Source organism: Brienomyrus brachyistius, chromosome 11, assembly GCF_023856365.1.
Source record: "Brienomyrus brachyistius isolate T26 chromosome 11, BBRACH_0.4, whole genome shotgun sequence".
NCBI lineage: Eukaryota > Metazoa > Chordata > Actinopteri > Osteoglossiformes > Mormyridae > Brienomyrus > Brienomyrus brachyistius.
This window is the reverse complement of record NC_064543.1, coordinates 10,128,644-10,148,297: the sequence shown is the minus strand read 5'-3', so window position 1 is coordinate 10,148,297 and position 19,654 is coordinate 10,128,644. Positions and strand designations below refer to the sequence as shown.

The 19,654-nt window shown below is 47.5% G+C and overlaps 1 protein-coding gene across 2 annotated transcripts in view; it reads left to right on the top strand.

Annotated features, from left to right (window-relative positions):
* LOC125704122 (RNA-binding Raly-like protein) overlaps window positions 1-19,654 on the top strand; it is a 43,294-nt gene that overhangs the window by 17,987 nt on the left and 5,653 nt on the right. For both annotated transcript variants that reach the window (XM_048969451.1, XM_048969450.1), the window contains exon 3: window positions 8,614-8,664. In XM_048969451.1, the coding sequence (XP_048825408.1) occupies window positions 8,614-8,664 (51 nt within the window). The remainder of the gene's footprint in view (window positions 1-8,613; window positions 8,665-19,654) is intronic.

Below are 19,654 nucleotides of genomic sequence, written 5' to 3'. Positions count from 1 at the left end.
ATTTGAGCTTGGTCTTTACCTGGCTGCAGGATGGAGGGTTTTGGGGAAACATCACCGAACGTGGGCCATTTCCACTTTTCCCTTTCGGTTCTGGAATGTGACGGTGGGCCGGTACCAAGGCATGTTATCAGATAGCGCCCCCTATCCTCTTCGGTGCTGTGGTTTTATGATCTTTGTCCTGCGGGAGTGGTACTGCTTCTGTGTGACATTTTCCTGTGTTGTGAGATCAGGCTGTCAGACCCCTGCGCTCTCAGAGAGGGCGGCTCCGCAGAGGGGCTGCTTCTACTCCCCCACGTTAAGCCTGGCCTCGCATTAATCCACTGGATGGTGGCAACGCTCAATTCAAATCTGTCCGGGCAAACATATCTGTTTTGATTTACACGGTGGCTATTCGCTCTTTTGTTAGAAGACCCCTCCCCAGCAGAACAGCTCAAGATAAATGTGAGACTGAAGGTGGCAGGAAGGCAGAGAGCACAATCTAATTGCAGTCCCTGCGTCTCAGCAGGAGGGACGAACTCTGAAAATATTTTGCGCTGTGGGAGAGGGAAGCGTTTACGGACACCTGAGTCATTTGTCCGGGTGCGTTCCCCGACGGGCCGTGCTGTACCCTCTCCGTAATGCCCTCCCTGGGTTCTCCTTGGATCTCTTCCAGGGGACTCGCTCACAGACGTGTGCCAGACAACTTTGAAAAGTTTTATTTCTCCACAGAGCCAAACTTCATTGCGAACTAAATTAGCCTCGATCTGCCAAACCCCGAGGTCCGCTCTTCTCATCAGCTTTCAGGCAGGTAGTCGGATGTCTGCCCAGTCCAGAAGTGGACCTCACTTAACTCTGGGTGTGACCGGCCTCATCAGCCTGTCTCCGTGTTACATGGTGCCTCGCCTGCTGATGGTGGTGTGGCAAATGGTTGGCTCAGAACCTGGGCACATTCAGATAGCGATTAGTTCAGAGAGATGGTTAGATCAAGAAAGGATCTGATCCGAAAGGGATCCATCAATAAAGGGGGTGGCTTCAAAAATTCCTGTCCCGTCTCACGTTATTTAAATTCCTCCAGGGAGGAAGCAGCTGGAATGAAAACGACACATCTGTCTACCTGTCAGGGATGAGGATGTTTCTAAGCTGACAGACAGATGGTGTGATCGACGTACCCACTGCCTGACGCACCTTAGGAATGCTCTGTGGTGATGCGATCACATGATCCTCTGCCTTCGTGGTCCATTTGGAAATAACCATCACCCATCTGCAGTGGAATACCAAGGGCCACCTGCCTGTGTGTGTGTGTGTGTGTGTGTGTGTGTGTGTGTGTGTGTGCGCGCCTCAAACAGCCTGGCCCGTGAATTTGTTTGGCGCCATGTGACATGTGACTGACACCTGTCCCTGCACTCTGGGGGCTCTCTCTGAGCAGGAACACTCCCTAATTACGCCCCTACCCTGCAGCGCGGCCACATCAGGGGGTACAATGCACAGCAAAGAGGAATCAGCGTTTTTCTGTCTCCAACTTAAACGGCGTCTGATATCTAAGCAGCGGAAAAGCCCAAAGCCACTTAACTTCTTACTTGCCCCTTCGTTCTCCGGTCCAGTCCGGCCACCTAAGGGGGGGAGCAATTGCTCCTGTGGCCCTAACTCTGCACTATGTCGGGCACAGTAAGCAGAAATTTCACAGCTCGCAGGAAACGTTCCCTCCGCGTCTTATAACAAAGTGTGGATGCAGCACAATGGCCTGGGCCCCATCCCCCACAAAACACTCCTGAGCTTTGCTGCCTGGCCTGAGGGGGCGACACTGAGAGAAGGGCAGTGAAACAGCTCTCTGGAGAAACACTCCATAATTAGAGTGCTAAAGGTTGCTATTAATCTTCAGACCTTACTCCCCAGTTTTCATCCATTTTTTAGTTTACTCCTCTAATGCACTCTCCCCTTTTTTCATCAAAAATACCGTCTCCTATGCTCCTCTGACACACTCTCTCCTGAGCTCCTGAAACACACTCTCCTGTACTCCTTTAATACTTATTGTCCTCTTAGTCCTGCTGTACTCACTTACTGTACTCCTTTAATATTCATTGTCCTCTAAGTCCTGCTGTACTCAGTCACTGTACTCCTTTAATACACATTTCCTTGTGCTTTGCTACCTTCTCAAAGGAGAAGTAACTGAAGCATTTTATTGTCTACAAAGCCACTTTGAGTGCTTTTTATATCTCCCAGCACAGGCAGCACCCGCATTACATCTGCCTTGACCACGGAATCTGCATAACAACTTCGCTTAATTTGCCCGCCATTATCACCGTGGTGCTCGAGGTCTCTGTGTTTATGTTGTGTTTAACTGCTGCTCCTAGACGACGAACGCGTCTAGCGGTGCATCTTCAGCCAGCCTTTAGTGGGATGTTTGCTGATTGTGAGGCCACTGTGGAAATCCTCCATCAAGCCTGCAGGATCTTCATAACCTGCCCTGGATCTCCTGTTCCACTCCTGAAGCACAAGCGTGTCTCATGATGTGTGTAATGGTCTGACTGGGACCAGTATCTGCCAAGTTCTGGCAGGTCGCAGGATGCTCTGTTACCCAGAGAGTGAAGGTGGGGTACTGCACTGAGGCTGGCCTCTGGACACTAGAGCCAGGGGCGGGGCTTAGGGTCAGTGTGGGTCATAGTGATTGGATGTGACACATGTCCGTCAAGCACTCTTATCCCCATGTGGTTTACAGCCAAAAGCTTTCGCCGGGTGGCAGCTTTCAATTTTGCACGGTCTGTTTTCATTCCGGTTTCGGATGGTTTCGTGCGGAGCTGCCAAACTCGGCAGTGTTTCCACCCCCATTAGCTCCTGGACGAAAGGCAGAGTTTATTACCCAGGATGCATTGTGTATGTGTGTGTGTGTGTGTGTGTCTGTCACCCGAATGTGTAGGAAGCCTTTTGGATGAGATGTCTTTTGTGAATATCTGCCCAGCATCAGACCAGCTACCAATTAGAAGGGGGAGGGGTAAAGTCTGGAATGGTGAGCATGGAGATTAAAGAGGGTAACAGCGAGATCTCACGCACATGCGTTTGTGTATGCGTGTGTGCGTGCATGCGTGTGTGGTCGTTGGACTGTCAGTGGCTGTGGTTCAGCATTAATCTTACTCCCTTTGATTTTACAACAGATGATGTGGCACGAAATCACATTTCCAGCCCATTAAGCAGAGTGTGTCCAGCCTGACGCATTAGACAGCAGCGCATCTTTGAATGCAAAATCTCAGGATAAATCACCCCAAGTGTCCGGGAGTCAGGAGTCATGAGGGGCTGCTGGTGAGGGAGGGAGTTCGTGTCAGGCGGAATCTGTCCCGTGGGGGTCGGCAAATTAAAGACTCAATAACTCAAAGCGATGGGATTTTTGTTTTTTTTTAGTGCTTTTTGTCGCTGCTGACCTCTCACCCCACTTTGAGGCTGCATTTGGGGGCTGTTTGTAACGATTTGAGAAACAACTGCGCCGTACGGCCCCCAGTCCTTTGCTCAGCCGTGTGAAAAATGTGCCGCCGCAGCACAAAGGCGCTGAGAGGGAAATGAGCGTGGGGGCCGAGACGCGATCGATTGGCCCTTTCCCGGCGCGTACGGTTTCTGTCATCCACCTTGTGTTTTTTCACAGAACGTAAATGGCAGACAGATTAAATGACCCTCTTCCTTATTGTCCTACATAGATAATTATTACTAATTTCTCAAATCTTTACATTCTTGTACAATACAAATAAATGCACAATTCTCTTTTAAACGTGCAGAATATTTATTTTTTGGATATTTTATTAACTTTTCCATGGCTTCGATCGTGTGTTTTAACAACCACATGCGAGGAGGTCATGTAGAATATTGACTCATTAAATATGTCAAATCTATGCTTACATGAAAACATTATGGGTTTTAATTTGATTTTTACTTAATGTTAATGTGACATTTATGACCAATTCTTTTTAGCTGTTCTTTTTGGCAACAGCTGATATTTAAAAAATGCTTTGTTTCCATATTCTGCAATCGCTGCACGAAATGGCATTTTTGTGTGTTTCACGCGATGGCAGGAACATGAGAGAGGACGCGGCACGGCCCTTTCAGGGACACGTGAGGGAACATGCGGCTCTGCTCTCTCTCTCTCTCTCTCTCTCTCTCTCTCTCTCTCTCTCTCTCTGTCTCTCTCTGTCTCCGTCTGCAGTGAGATGGTAATCAGCAGAGGACCTCGTGTTACTGTGCATTCCTTACGTACAGATCAACAATGAAGTATCATTACATGTTATTATATTTGTGGCATGAGGCAAGGGGATAAGCGATGGCAGGGCGGACAGCGGGGCGTCTCCGTGCAGACATGCCATCCCCATCTTGCACTACCGGTCAGATTACAGCATGCGCTACCGATGTCTCGTTAATTCCCATAAAAGCTAGAAACCGGGGGATTTAGACTGGCCAGAGCTATTTATCACCCAGTGCTGACACCTAAGCTCTCTCCCCACCCCCTACCCCCCCAGAGAATGACTTATTTTTCTGGTGTCCTGCAGTAAGTGACAGTAACCATGACCATGGCCTTTGTCTGCTTTTAGGCTTTTAAGCCCCAGCTGCGAGAATGTGCTGTCTCCCCCCCCCCCCACCCTCCATCCCCCGTCCCCACCCTCCATCCCCCGTCCCCTTCCAGTCCAAGAGCAGATATGCCCCCCCTCAGTCCACCCGACAGACGGCTGCATCCAGACCCCCGCCCGCACACACCCGGGCTCTTCCCCCACCCTGCTGAGAGACCAGCGGGGGTGTAATGATTTATAATGAGCCTTGTCTAATGGATAACTCTGGCTGGAGTGAAATTATGGAGAAAAAAAAGTTAATTAGCCTTCGACGACCCTGCTGTCCGGTGGAGCCTGTCCCTGTCTCCCTTGTCCTCTCTACCTCGGAAAGCAGGAGCGGGTAAGAAGCACCTCATTTTCCCCCAGTTTATGTTCAACCCAACCCCCTCCCCCACAAGCCACCCCCCTGCACCCAGATGTCAGCCGGCCCATGAAGAAGGTAATTAGAATTTTAACGGGCAGCTCGCCATGCTCCAGCGCTCCTGGCAGGTCTGTTCGCTATGCACCCCTGCTCATAAGGGCGGGGGTGGGTGGGGGGGGTTGGATGGTGCTGGCCCATCCCTTAAAACCCATCACCCCCAAAACACTCACATGACGCCTGCGACTCCACTCGGGCCCACGGGTCACCGCCTTCGCCTCTCCGGCTGCTGACCTCCACTCACATTAAACCGGGACACTGTCACCTCTGCGTCATGTCAAAGAGACGCGGTTTATGGGACAGAAACGTGACAGAGACGCTAAAGTCAAGCCAAGAATATAGATGCGCAGGGAAGCCATAAAGCAGATTTGGAACAGAATTGGATTGGTCTGGGTTGGGGGCCCAATATTATACGCTTCAGTGGGGCCCAAAATCTCCACCGGCACCCCTGCGGACATGTTCCTCATCGCCACGGAAACAGACAGCTTTGCGCCTCAGAACCAACAGGTATGCTGCAGGGACCGTGAATCTGTGGCTGTGAGTGGGAGTTTAGCTTCTGCACTTTTTAAAAATACAGATGTGAGCGTCTGGAACAAAGATAAGTACTAGTAAGGAAGTATGTGTCAAGGTAATATTAACTAGGGTAGGAACAGCATCTCTTTAAACAGCTTAACCTTGTTCTGGTGAGACCTAGATCTAAGAAGAACAGTGTCACCTGTCAGAAATGCGGAATTCGATTTAAATGTCATATTTTTAAGGTTTTTTTTTATATTTCTTTCCACCACGCAGCTCGGGAAGTTCCGTTAACGGGCTGCTCTGTTCAGCGAGCTGCCTCATGTTAGGATGAAATCGCACGGAAACAATTCGGACTGTCCCACGATGACGGGGACACGGAGCCGCCTCTTGCGTTGCTCCCGCCGGCGCCTGTCGAGAGGAAGGCTGCCAGAAAAGACAAATGTTTTTCTTTTAACGTCTCCATAAAAGCTGGGAATTGTCTAGAGGTGTCTGGTACAAAGACTACGATTGTAAAGCACAGATGTGGGCTATTATTGGGGGGGAAACTCCCAGAAAAATGCCCACTTTGGGGCCTTTTAGCTAAAGCGGGGAACTGGAGGAAGTGTCTTAGAGCTGATCTGCCCCCCCCCCCCCCCCCCAAAGAGGCACTTGGTGGGGCTCCTGCCATCATCATCTCTGTGTACTCAGCATGGTAACGGCTCCTGCAGGGTCTCGCCACTATGTTTATGGACTCATCACCTTCCCGCGCTCAGGAGCAGATTAAAACCACAGGGATCTTTGGCACCCTGTGTGTGTGTGTGTGTGTGTGTGTGTGTGTGTGCGCGCCCTTTTTGGTCTTGGTGGGGGAAAGATGGAAACTATGTGTGTGTAACTGTGTATACTTGTGTGCAGGCAGTCCCCAGCTTACGACTGAGATCCGCTTGTCCGTCTTTAAGTCTGACTGTGGTAGTACTCGGCCCTTGCCCGACCCTCGCCTGTCTTAGCCATTGTGTAATTACCCAGCCTCTGTCTGCCTAACTGTCCTTAGTGTAACTTCCCTGTGTTTCCCTGCCATTCATTGTCTATGTGCTGTTATTGCATATTGTGCAGTGTGTATCAGGACTTTCATAAAGAGCAACTTCATGTATATGTGTGTGCCTCCTCCGCGATGCCTTGGTCTGCCCAGCGGCAGAATATAATATAACATAATAATAATAATAATAATAATAATAATAATAATAAAAGTTACTACATCCAGTACTGTATTGTACTTTGAGCCAATGGACCGCTGAAGCTGCACAACGTTGTCATGAGTGTCACAGAGCAGTGAGTGTGTTCGTTATTATGAACTATTGTATTTAACTCACATTTTTAATACAATAGGCTTTACGGCTTTATTGGGGACTGTCTGTATACCAATGTGAGCCTGTATAAGCTTGTTTATGTGCATCCTATACATATGCGAATGTGTCCCTGTGAAAGTTTGTTCAGGACCATACCTGTGCTCCTTCGCTACATCTGCAATTTTTGAGGGACAGTCTCCCTCCATCAGCTATAATCCTAACCAAGGGGTATACACAGAGGCGGGGCCTCAGATACACTGGCTGCAGCTGAAAGCTGATTGGCCCCTGTGCGCCCCTTCTCCTGTCAGTCACTGTTTCAAAACATATCATTGGTTGACAGCATTTATATGCGTGATGGCCCAACCTTAAAGAATTTAGAACAGCCCCACTCTAACCCCTCCTTCGCTCATTCCCATAGTGCCATGATTGGCAACATGATTTGTGTGTGTGGGGGGGTTCTTCTGTGAAACCTAGAATGCAATTTCCACTGCAAAGATCCACTCTAACCCGAGTTTAAAGACATTTTTGGGCACCGTGTGACGATGAAGAGATTCACATGTTTGGTGGGTGGGATGGAACAGGTACGCCGTTTGTGCTGCGTGTTTGCAGAATGATGGGGAGAAAATATGCAACGAAAGCAGCGAGAGAGGACACAGTTAGGAGGAAGAGGCACTGAGCCTGGGAAGAGTGACAGGGAGAGGGACAATGCAGCCGGCTGTATTCAGTGGGGGCTGAATGGGTTTGTCGCCCCCACCACTACACTCAGCCACAATCTGCCCTTCTCTCGCAGCCCCTCCCAAGCTCTGTCAGTGATTGGTCCCTCCTCTGTGCGCATGTTGCCTGACTTCCTGCTGTCAGCAGACTTTTTCAACGTCTCCGCCTGAGTTAATCCGTGGAGGGACCCTTGCTGGGACCCCACCCCCTTCGCGGGTTTTTAAGGTGTTTATTCCGCCCCCTTGATACTGACGCCACAGGATGTGTTCAAAGACAGCGGGCGGGATAGGTCACGCAGCAGGCTGGTGTCGTGGGCTGTGGATCCTGCCTCCCAGCCAACTTCTATAGGGCTGGCGCACATCTGGCCAGCCTGAACTGGAATCTTATCACCGGGGTTTGAGAAGCATCCCGGGCATGTCAGCGAGTGTATTACTCATCAGCGGAGTGCATGAATTAGCCAGGAAGGAAGCCCTGTGAGGGGGCGGCACGGTGGAGGGCATGGAGACGGATAAGTGCACTTTCACTTTAAGGTCAGGGATCCTGACCAGTATCAAATGCACCAGCTTAGAAATAAAGCTTATTGTACAATTTGAGAGATGCACAGATGTACAGTTACACAGACAGATTCAATAATACTGCAAATAAAACCAGGCATCCCACTCCCCCCCCCCCCCCCCCAGAATGTACCCCCAGGCAGTTCAGATAGATTATGGGCTGCATGCTTTTCTGAGCCCAGTGCTCAACAGGGCATATTGTAGCACATTTGTTCTGGATTTTTCCACCATGAAACCAACGAAAATGCTTAAAAAACGACGACAACAACACAGAATGAAAAATCCAGACATACAACTTACCCCCTGGGGGGTATTTCCACTCTCTTATTACTTGCTTTCTTTTGGTGAAGAAATAAAAGGTGAAACAAACATTCTAGATGGAGGGTCTGTGTACATTCAGTCACGTTTCAGTCTGGGTGGGATGGGGAGCTATGGGGCCTCGAACCCACACCCTTCTCCACCAGCCACCTGGAACTCCTCCTCCACACCCTGTGTCTCTCTGCTGATATGTGTCCATCTCTCCACAGATCTGACTATGACCTGGAATATGACTGTTACCAGGATGACTTCTATGAAAGGTACTGTCAGGCTGCTACTCTCACTGCATCATTCGTTTGTTTGTTTGCTGTGTTCTCTGAATTGAGAAATACAAACCAATAGAAGTTCATTGTAAAATGAAATGAAATGAAATGGTGCTTCGTTTGCCAAATATGAGTACCTGTACATATGGATCATTTCATTTTTGTATACCCATCTTACTCTCCTTTACGATATACTTAAAGCTTTGGCGTCAGAATGCAGGGTGGGGCCATTTTTGAGGGGGTTAAGGGCCTTGCTGAAGGGCCCAGTGCGGATGTGTCTATTCCGCCGAGCACAGGGTTGTGTGGGGCAGATGGCCCGAAGCCTGGCCCTTTCCTCCATCGGGATAGCCATGGCTAATTGCCCCACCCAGATGGCCATGACCATTTGCTGTAGGCCTTAAATATAAACCCATTAGCCTGGTCATGCCCAGGTAAAGCCAGGTAAATTGATCTGAGCTGGTTGTTAGCTTGAAAGACGTGTCAGTATGAGTGGATGCGGTCAGGAGAGCAATCAGAACCACGATGCGATGAGGAGATTAATGCTTTAAGAATTGGCAGGGATTGAGCAGGGGGCGGAGCCAAGAGTGGATGGGGCGGGACTAAATAAAGATGACGCTAAACGAGCCGCGTGCCAGGCTGGGAATTAGAAGCACACATAGGTGACGGGACAGCCGGCAAGATTTTGGGTTATTTTGGGTCACCGGGACTGAAACAGAACAGGAAACGCAGATTTTTGTTCACTTGTCAAGAAGAGAGGTGGAGATAATCACGAGTGGTGCTGTAACTTTCCAGTTGTGTCACACGTCACTTGTGAGTCACAGCCAGCTGTTGTGGCGCCCCGTGTCCCTGTCCTTGTGCTTCATGGAGACATAAAGAAGCCTTGTCCCATTCCCAGTGTGTTTCCCGGTACACGCGGTGTGGTTCCTCACAGCTGGCCATCTCCTGTGTGGGCTGTTCTTACTGCTCAGTGGAAAAAAACATATTAGGAGCTGCTGTATGCAGTATCGGTGCATTACCATGGCACGGTTGACCTTGCTGTCTGTCCTTTAACTACGGAATTAGTCGCCGGCACTGTGGGGGGGTGCTGTTTCCAGTCGAATCCGCTGCTGGGTTACAGTCAAGTATGGCTGTGGTACAAGAATTCGACCAAAAGGTTACAGGTCTGTGTCCCGGAAAGTGTCTTGCTGTTGGATACTCAGTGAGATACTCAGCTTAGCCTGATGTTAATAAAGTCTCTTAGCAGTGTTCCAACACTGAACAACGTATTACTGTGGCATAATGAAATTGACCTCTAAGCCTTGTAAAATGATTGTGGGAGGGGCATCATTTCCATAACCCCGCCCTCCTGGTAGAGAGACACGTGGCCTTGTTGACATGTCACGTGTGAGTTTCGTTTTTCTCCCGTTTCTAGGTATGTGTATTGCCAGAAATCCATTACTTGCAGGCAGTGGCGGGGGGGGGGCACTTGGCTAACAGGTGCAGTAGAAATACGCAGGCTTTTCCGGGGCTTTGCAAAGCATGCCACCAGGCAAACTCTGCCCCCCAAGAAGATCCTAGTAGCATTCCTTCTCCTTGTTACAGGAGAGCTGGTGAGATAGGGATGGGGAAGAGAGAGGGTTAGCCCTCTGTCCCAGCATGCGGTTGAGTGATTTCTGGATAGTTGTTTTTTTTTTTTAATGTGGCCCTTGGGAAGATGTGATTTAAGGGCCGGGGCCCCAGATTTATAGCGTGTAATGAATGAGACTCGTGTGTCATTCACAGCCGCAATGGCACTTCAATTAAAAGGGTCATTTACTATCATTCCTTTGCACAGCTTGAGGTTTGATGCGAGCTGAATAACAGGACGACCGGCGAACACTCAAATTATAGCCCTTCACCCGGTTACGCGGCCCCACGGTGTGTTAGTCACGCTCGCTCTACCGTCACCAGCACCATGTTATACCATATAGCACCCTTGGGCTGAGACTCATTTTAAATTATCTAAGAAAAGCTGTAGGAATTTTAATAACATTTATCCTGTACGAGCTCGCTGTGTCGCACGGGACCCTGCGGAAGCGGTGGTGTGAATTTCTGTTTACTGTTGGTGTTTGATTACAGATTTTTACATTTTTCACCATTACACCTCCTTCTTCTTCTAATGACTAAAAAGGCTTTGAACAAAAGTAGGCCACAGTAATACCCACCTCTTTATGCATTCATATATTCATAACTTAATAAAAGCTTCTTCTCTTTTTATGTCAAATCCAAGACCAAGTGCCAGGTGCTCAGAAAAATTGTTTACACCACCATTTTTGATTTTTATATGTAAATATAATTATCTGCATCTCATTGTATTTTGCGTTAGAAACCTAAATTAACTTGAATGTTCTGCACTGACTGCATAATCTGCTGTTACTCCATTAGTTCAAACTAACCTGGAAAATTATAAAAACAAAACATGGTAACACTACTTAAAGCAGTCATTATAATGCATTATAGATACAGGTACCTTCATAATGCATTAAGAATGCTTTATGAAGCTCGCATTTATAAGGCACCCTAAATATAGTCATAATACATTATAATGGTCAGTATAATAATTCAGGATGCTTTGCACTGCATTATGAAGATGTTTACTATAGTGCATTATAGATAAGAGCTTTGGGAAGTCTAATGACAGGCCAGGCTTTTGGGGGGGGGGGGCTGACCGGGTTCATTCACAGGCCACCAGATGTAAAGGGACCTGGCTCTCGATGGCACCCTCTGTGAGACTTAGCCAAAAAATTCACATTAATGGGGTGAAACTGTCGCAGAGGTGCACCCAGCCACATTTCCACAGTTTCTTAACAAGCTGCACAGGCTCCATCAACTGTCTGCCAGTGCCTTTAACCTGAGGCTGAGCCGTCAACGTCAAGAGCTGAGAGAAGGTTAGAAAGGACGATGTCATCTTGTCAGTCATCATCCAGACACGGGGTCAACAAAGGCAGCCCACAGATGTGGCTGGGGAGGGTCCCCCTGGCAGCCCTCTCTCCGGACACGGTCACACCCTGACAGAGGTTCAGTGGCATTTTACTCAGTGAGATGACCGACAGGATGCACAAGGAGAACACGCTACATTTCAGTAGAGAATTCATAAAGGACCCCGAGGCGATGCGTGTATTGATTAAAATGCAAATGCTTAAAGGGCTGGCGCTTGCATTTGGAAATGATGACTGAACGTGCAGCTTGACAGCTCTGCCACGCTTGGCATCTGCTTCCTCTGGGCCCCCGCACATGGCAGGACCAGCTCTTTCATTTTGTTATTTAACACTGACACCAGCACTCACAGTGTGCATTGTTATTTAACACTGACACCCGGCTATTGCAGTGTGCATTTAATTATTAACACTATTAACACTGGCACTGGTTCTAACATAGTGCATTTTCTTATTTAACATTGACACCATCTTTCACAGTGTGTATTTCATTATTTGATACTTACACCAGCTTTCACAGTGTGTATTTCATTATTTAACACTGACAACATCTTTCACAGTGTGCATTTCATTATTTGACACTGACACCATCTTTCACAGTCTGTATTCCATTATTTAACACTGACACCAGCTTTCACAGTGTGCATTTCATTATTTGACACTGACACCATCTTTCACAGTGTGTATTTCATTATTTAACACTGACACCATCTTTCACAGGGTATATTTAATTATTTAACACTTACACCAGCTTTCACAGTGTGTATTTCATTATTTAACACTGACATCATCTTTCACAGTGTGTATTTCATTATTTAACACTGACATCATCTTTCACAGTGTGCATTTCATTATTTGACACTGACACCATCTTTCACAGTCTGTATTCCATTATTTAACACTGACACCAGCTTTCACAGTGTGCATTTCATTATTTGACACTGACACCATCTTTCACAGTGTGTATTTCATTATTTAACACTGACACCATCTTTCACAGGGTATATTTAATTATTTGACACTTACACCAGCTTTCACAGTGTGTATTTCATTATTTAACACTGACATCATCTTTCACAGTGTGCATTTCATTATTTGACACTGACACCATCTTTCACAGTCTGTATTCCATTATTTAACACTGACACCAGCTTTCACAGTGTGTATTTCATTATTTAACACTGACACTAGCTTTCACAGTGTGCATTTCATTATTTGACACTGACACCATCTTTCACAGTGTGTATTTCATTATTTAACACTGACACTAGCTTTCACAGTGTGTATTTCATGGCGTGAATTTCATAATTTAACACTGACACCAGCTCTCACAGTGTGCATTTCATTATTGAACACTGACATCGGCCCAGTGTCAATGGCACAGAATACCAAATTTTCAAAAAGTTTACCGCCGACAAGCCTCCTGAGATTACACGCACCCACCCATTAATTTGAGGGGGTGGTGGGCTAGATACATGTGGAAAGAATGACAGAAGAGGAGCAGCGGTTGGGGCTGGGAACACGCTGAGTGATTGGTGTGTGTAGTTAAATCAGCCTCTCCAGAGCAATGTGCGATAAGAACCACCAGTGCCGCTACACACCACTCAGCTACACACTGCGCCACACCAGGAGGCGTCACCGTGGCAATCTTGCGGCAGCTTCCTCGTTGGCAAAGGAAACACTCTCTGCAATCGTTTTTAATGTCACTGGTCCGTGACACATTTCCTCCCCTCCCAGGGTAGGGGCTTGGCCATGGGGTGCTGGGGTGTGAGCGTGTGCTGCTCCACACGCTGATAACAGCCTCAAAGGAGCAGCGAGGCTTTTACTGCAGGCCACCCCCATCCCCACCCCGCCATCCATAGAGTCTCTCACCTGGGCTCCACCTAAGCTGAATGTGACAGAATCACTGCTCCAATCATGTGAGGAAAAGCACTCTTTCCCTGCTGTTTAGGCAGCTGTTTTCCCTCGTTTTATGGCTGTTCTGTGTGCAATCCTGGAAACGGCCAGTCATCATTCTAGGCCCTGCTAAATGTAGCCATGGACATTAGGCGAATGCAGGCTTTAGACTGGCTGCAGCATGAGTGAATATAAGACTCCAGTATAGGTATATATGCTCGTGCTTAATAGAGTCACAGCATAATTGTTTAGCTGCAGATTAAAAGCTTAGTGCATCTCGCTATTTAATTCCGTCTCCTCCTTGTAGCCTTCATCGGGACACACCTGGTACCCAAAGCTGCAGTAACAATGTGCCCCCCGGTCGGGAGACAGCTGCCGCTAGTGCTGGATTACACTGAGGAGGGGAGGGGGGGGTTATACAGCCAACCACCAATGTTGTCCACATTGGGAAAGGCGGACAGCCAGTACTGACCAATATGCCAAAGGAAAGACAAACAGCTGAAGGTGATTGGGTGTGTATGTGTGTGTGTGTCTGCCTGTTGGTGTGTGTGTGTGTGTGTGTGTGTATGTCTGCCTTTTGATGTGTGTGTGTGTGTGTGTGGGTCATGTTCAGAGCCAGGTTACGATGGTCTGTGATATTTCGAGTTTACAATGGCTCACTTTCAGTACGTTATTCAATAAATTCCGCTAATAAATTACAATTCAACACTTTATCACTTTGTGTTAATGATTTTTCTAATGTAAGTGTTCCAAGCATGTTTTTACGGTAGGCTATGATGTGTATATGTATATGTCCCCACAATTTCATAAAATCTGGTTATTTTGACATTGCTAGGATAATTTTTTTGGTCCCCACAAGGGGAAACCCAAATGCGAGACTGCAATAAAAAAATTAAGTATGTCAAAAGTCTTGTATTTTACTTAGTTATTTATGGTTGTGGTTGGGGTGGCATGGTGGTGCAGTGATTAGCACTGTTGCCTCGCACGTCTGGGACCCGTGTTCGAGTCTCCGCCTGGGTTACATATGTGTGGAGTTTGCATGTACTCCCCATGTTGTCATGGGGTTTCCTCCGGGTACTCCGGTTTCCCCTCACGGTCCGAAAACATGCTGAGGCTAATTGGAGTTGCTAAATTGCCCGTAGGTGTGCATGTGTGAGTGGATGGTGTGTGAGTGTGCCCTGCGATGGGCTGGCCCCCCCATCCTGGGTTGTTCCCTGCCTCATGCCCATTGCTTCCGGGATAGGCTCCAGACCCCTCGTGACCCATTAGGATAAGCGGTTTGGAAAATGGATGGATGGTTAGGGTTGGGTAGGCATTAAGGTTGTCATTTTTGGGATTACGGTTTTTTCCATAGAAATGAATGGATGATCACCACAAACACATGAATACAAACATACACCATATGGACAAAAATACTGGGACACGCCTCTCAATCATTGAATTCAGGTATTTCATTCAGACTCATTGCTACAGGTATATAAAATGAAGCACCAAGCCCTGCAGTCAGGTTTACAAACATTTTCAAAGGAATGGGCCGTTCTGAAGAGCTCTGTGAATTTAAGCGCGGTCCTGTCACAAGATGCCACCTTTACAATAAGTCAGTTTGTGAAATTTCTTCCCTGCTAGATATTCCATGGTTAACTGTAAATGGTTTTATCGCAAAGTGGAAGCATTCAGGAACAACAGAAATTAATCCACGAAATGGCAGACCATGTAAAGTAACTGAGGTGGGTTGCTGAGCGCTGAGGTGAATAGTGTGTAAAAGTCGCCAACACTCTGTTGACTCAATAACTGTGGAGTTCTGAACTTCCTCTGAGATTAATCCCAGCACAAATAACTGTGACCAGGGACTTGAAAGAATGGGCTTCCATGGCTGAGCAGCTGCATGCAAGCCTCACATCACCAAGCACAACCCAAGCGTCACATGGCGTAAAACACACTACTACCGGACTCTGGAGCAGTGGAAATGTGTTCTGTGGAGTGACAAATCATACGTCTATGTCAGGCAGTCTGATAGATGAGTCTGGGTTTGGCAGACGATAGGAGATGGTTACTTGCCTGACTGCATTGTGCCAACTGTAAAGTTTGGTGGAGGAGAGATAATGGTATGGGGCTGTTTTTCAGGCATTGGGCTAGACCCCATAGTTTCAGTGAAGGAAAATCTTAAGCATACAAAGACATTTTGGGCAATTCTATGCTTCCAACTTCCAACTTTGTGGGAACAGTTTGGGGAAGTTCCAAGGCACAAAACAAGGTCCATAAAGACAAGGTTGGGTGAGTTTGGTGTGGAAGAACTTGACTTGACCACATACAGCCCTGATCTGAACCCCATCGAACAACTTTTGGATGAACTAGAACAGAGATTGCAAGCCAGGCCTTCATGTCCAACATCAGTGCCTGACTTCATAAATGCTCTTCTGGATGAATGGGCAAAAAATCCCACAGACACACTGCAAAATCTTAGAACATAAGAAATTTACAAACAAGAAGAGGACATTCGGCCCATCAAGCTCATTTGGGGAGAATTTAACTAATAGCTCAGAGTTGTTAATATCTTATCTAGCTATGATTTAAAGGAACCCAGGGTTTTAGCTTGCGCTACACTAGCAGGAAGAATATTCCATACTCCAACTACACGCTGTATAAAGAAGTGCTTCCTCAAATTCGTTTTAAAATTTCCACCGCTAATTTCCACTTATGGCCACGAGTTCTAGTATTTAAACTAATATTGAAATAGCCATTTGGCTGAACAGCATCTTGTGGAAAGCCTTCCCAGATGAGTGGCAGCTGTTACAGCTGCAAAGGGGGGGATCAACTCCACATTGATGCCTATGGGTTTAGCATGGGACGTCATAAAAGTTCCTGTAGGTGCAATGGCCTGGTGTCCCAATACTTCCATACAGAATATGCATGTGTGTCTGTCTGTTAGTATGTGTGTCTGATAGTGTGTTTGTTGGTGCGTGTGTGCGTGTCTGTTGCTATGTGCATGTGTGTGTGTCTGTCTATTGGTCTGTGTGCACAAATCCAGCTGGGATATAACAGTCTGTGAAAGCTGATTAGTATTACCTATGAAGGAGCCCTATAACATTCAGCTAATAACGATAACAATTAAGATAATACTTAAAGTTAATAACAGGAATTTGGCAGATAAGCATCTTTCTTTTACTACATTGTTCATTCACTACATTGTTGCCTTTCTCCTTTTTGTGATGTCCTTACTGGGGTGGGGGGGGGTGGGAGGTCCAGCAGCCTGGCACTACAGACAGATGTAGACTCTCCAGCAGATTACTCTGCACCATAATCCCCCTCCCCCAAACAAACATGCAGCGGCCGCGAGCTCACGTTCTGGGGCTTTGTGGGGGGGTGAGGGCCGGGGGGCGGTCTCACTCTTATTTCTATCCCTCCTGATGTTGCATTTCTTGTTCTGTTACATTTCTGCTTGATCTCCTCAGTCTGCCGGAAATCGCCCCATGGGAACAGCTTTAGCAGTTGGCGTTGTGATTTCAGCACAGACACCACTCCGGATGCCCCGTAGGGTATTAAGGGGGTTGTTCTGAGTTCAGTCAACAACTTGGGAGGCCCTGTGACCCAGCTTGGCTACACGGGGCCTGTCATACAGCGTGGTCTGGAAAATGTCCTCTAATCCACACACAGACCAACTCTGTACAGAGCATAGGTGCACCCTCTCTCAGAGAAGAAGGATGGAGCGAATAAGGGAGGGAGGGAGAGAAGGAGAGACAGAGGGTATGGATGCTTGTATACTCTACATCAGGGGTAGGGAACCTGATCCATGGAGAGCCGGTGCGGGTTTTTGGGATGACCTCTCAGTCAGCCAATAATAAAGCAGCGATTCTCAACTCCAGTCCTTGGAATCCACTGTTATTGCCTGATTGAGAGGCCATCCCAAAAACCCACACCCACACCGGCTCTCCATAGATCAGGTTCCCTACCCCTGCTCTACACCATGTGATGCAGCTCAAAGCACTCAAGAAATCCTTGGTGCATCTCTCAAGAACATTCTGGGAGGACTTTGAAATGATGCTGTCAGTGCCATGTCATATTGCTGCCCAGTGTTTCTCAGTCCGGTCTTCGAGGTTCCCCAGCCGGTCCACATTTTTGCTCCCTCCCAGCTCCCTGCTAGTCGGTCCACATTTTTGCTCCCTCCCAGCTCCCTGACAGATAGTCCACATTGTACTTTCTTGAGGTCCCCGAGGACCGGACTGGAAAACACTGATCTCGTTGTCTGAATGTCCTGCCCCTGGCCTCCAGGCCAGAAATCAGCCTGACGCTCGGTGAAACGGATGTTTAAAGTGAGGGATCCTTCGGGCCTCTTATGCAAGCGAAGTGAACAAAGAGAAAAGCATCTGCAGGTCTGCCGGGGACTGATGGGATGACCCGCCCCAAACTCGCCACAATTTTTCCCGCCACACGTTTCTCTCGCCTTGTCAAAGCTTATTTCTCGCCCCTCGTCAAGCCTGTCCAAACAGCACGGCCTCCGTGGGAGGCAGCCGCAGCCGCTTGGCGCTAATGAGACAGCTGTCATCCGCAGATCTACCTTTTCCCGTTTTAATTCCGCCGGACAGGAAAGCGAGTTCCCCAGAGAATGTCCCTGAAAAATGTTGTCTTAGCCCGGGCCAGCGCCCACTCTCCCCTCTTAGCGCTCATACATTGGAGGGTGGTTTGAGTTTGCTCTGAGAATTCCACCCACAATGCAACACTCCATGTCAAAGACACGCTGAGAACACCTCTCCGTCTGCCATAGGAAGCCATACGCACAGTCATCCTGGCCAGTCTATATCTGTCACTGGTAAATTGCTACGGAATTTCCCAAGCAGTTATAAAACCAAAAACTTATTTAACTAGCTTAACTGGTTACCTTTTCAACTAGACAAGGATCTGGCTTTTTCAAGAAGGGTTCATGAGAAACAAAGGAAGGTCTCCAGGCGTCTTGATAGCAAAAGTTTATGTTTGGAAAGTTAGGTGAGACAGGGTTAGCCTGGCAGGTTGGGGCCTCGACATGGATTATAACCATTTCATACAATGACTTTAGGGGGCTGCTGCCTTCGCTGGCGATCTATGCCGGCAGCTCACTGGATCTAAAAACACCTTAAAACACCTGTCAACAGGCATTTGTGCTTCCAGCGGTGCACGGAGCGTGAGCGCCGAAGAAATGGGATACGGTTGGACGAGCTGTCCTTCACCGCGATGCAGCCCGATGGCTTGGCTCGTTTCAACCTCTTTAAATGCCCTATTGCACTGCTCCATCTGTAGAAAGTTCTGGAAGCTCTGTAACAGAGTGTATTTGTAGCACGGTGTGAATTAACATGGTACGTAATTTTCCGGCATGGGATGCCGTATGGCCTGTCGTTTTCACTTATGTGTGTGTGTGTGTGTGCGAGCGGGTGTGTGCGAGCGGGTGTGTGTGTGTGTAGAGTAATTACACACTAATCACAGCAGCTGGAGCAGAGATCTCATTCAAACATACGCAGAACATTCATAAAAGGCCTTTGGATCCCGATATCAGATGACAGTAACTTTTCTTTGTTTGTGCCAAGACTCCTTTTGTCTGTGAGTGTTTTAGCACGTCACTCAGGGCGTGTATATGAACAGTGTTTATGTGTTAACTTAACACCATAGTATGTATACTCTAGGGGCGACATTGTCATTGTAAGAGACCAACATCGCATGTGGGTGTGTGCATGAGTGTACGTAAATACACAAGAGAAAAACTCCAAATTGGGAGGCAATTGGTGTGAAATTGCATTCCCCATAGAACTAACAGGGTGATTTATAATGATGCATTAGTGACTCTGTCTCCTTTGACCTCTGACTTCAGCATTCAGCTCTCTCTAGATGACTCTTCTTCCTGGGATCCATTTGCCACTGCGACATGTAGCTCTGTCTCGCTGACAAAAACAAGAGGCTGTTTTCAAATCGCTGCCACTGCATCTGTTGCAGTCGAGAGACAATCAATTTAAGAAGCAGGGATAAAAGAATTTACTTTTAGCTGTACAGTACTTTTAAAGATATAATAGTTTTAACCCGTAAGAACAGTGGTCTAAAGGTATTAAAACTACTAACAGTTTAGAACAGTAAACGTATTGCTATTGACTGTAGTATAAAGATATCGCTGTCGT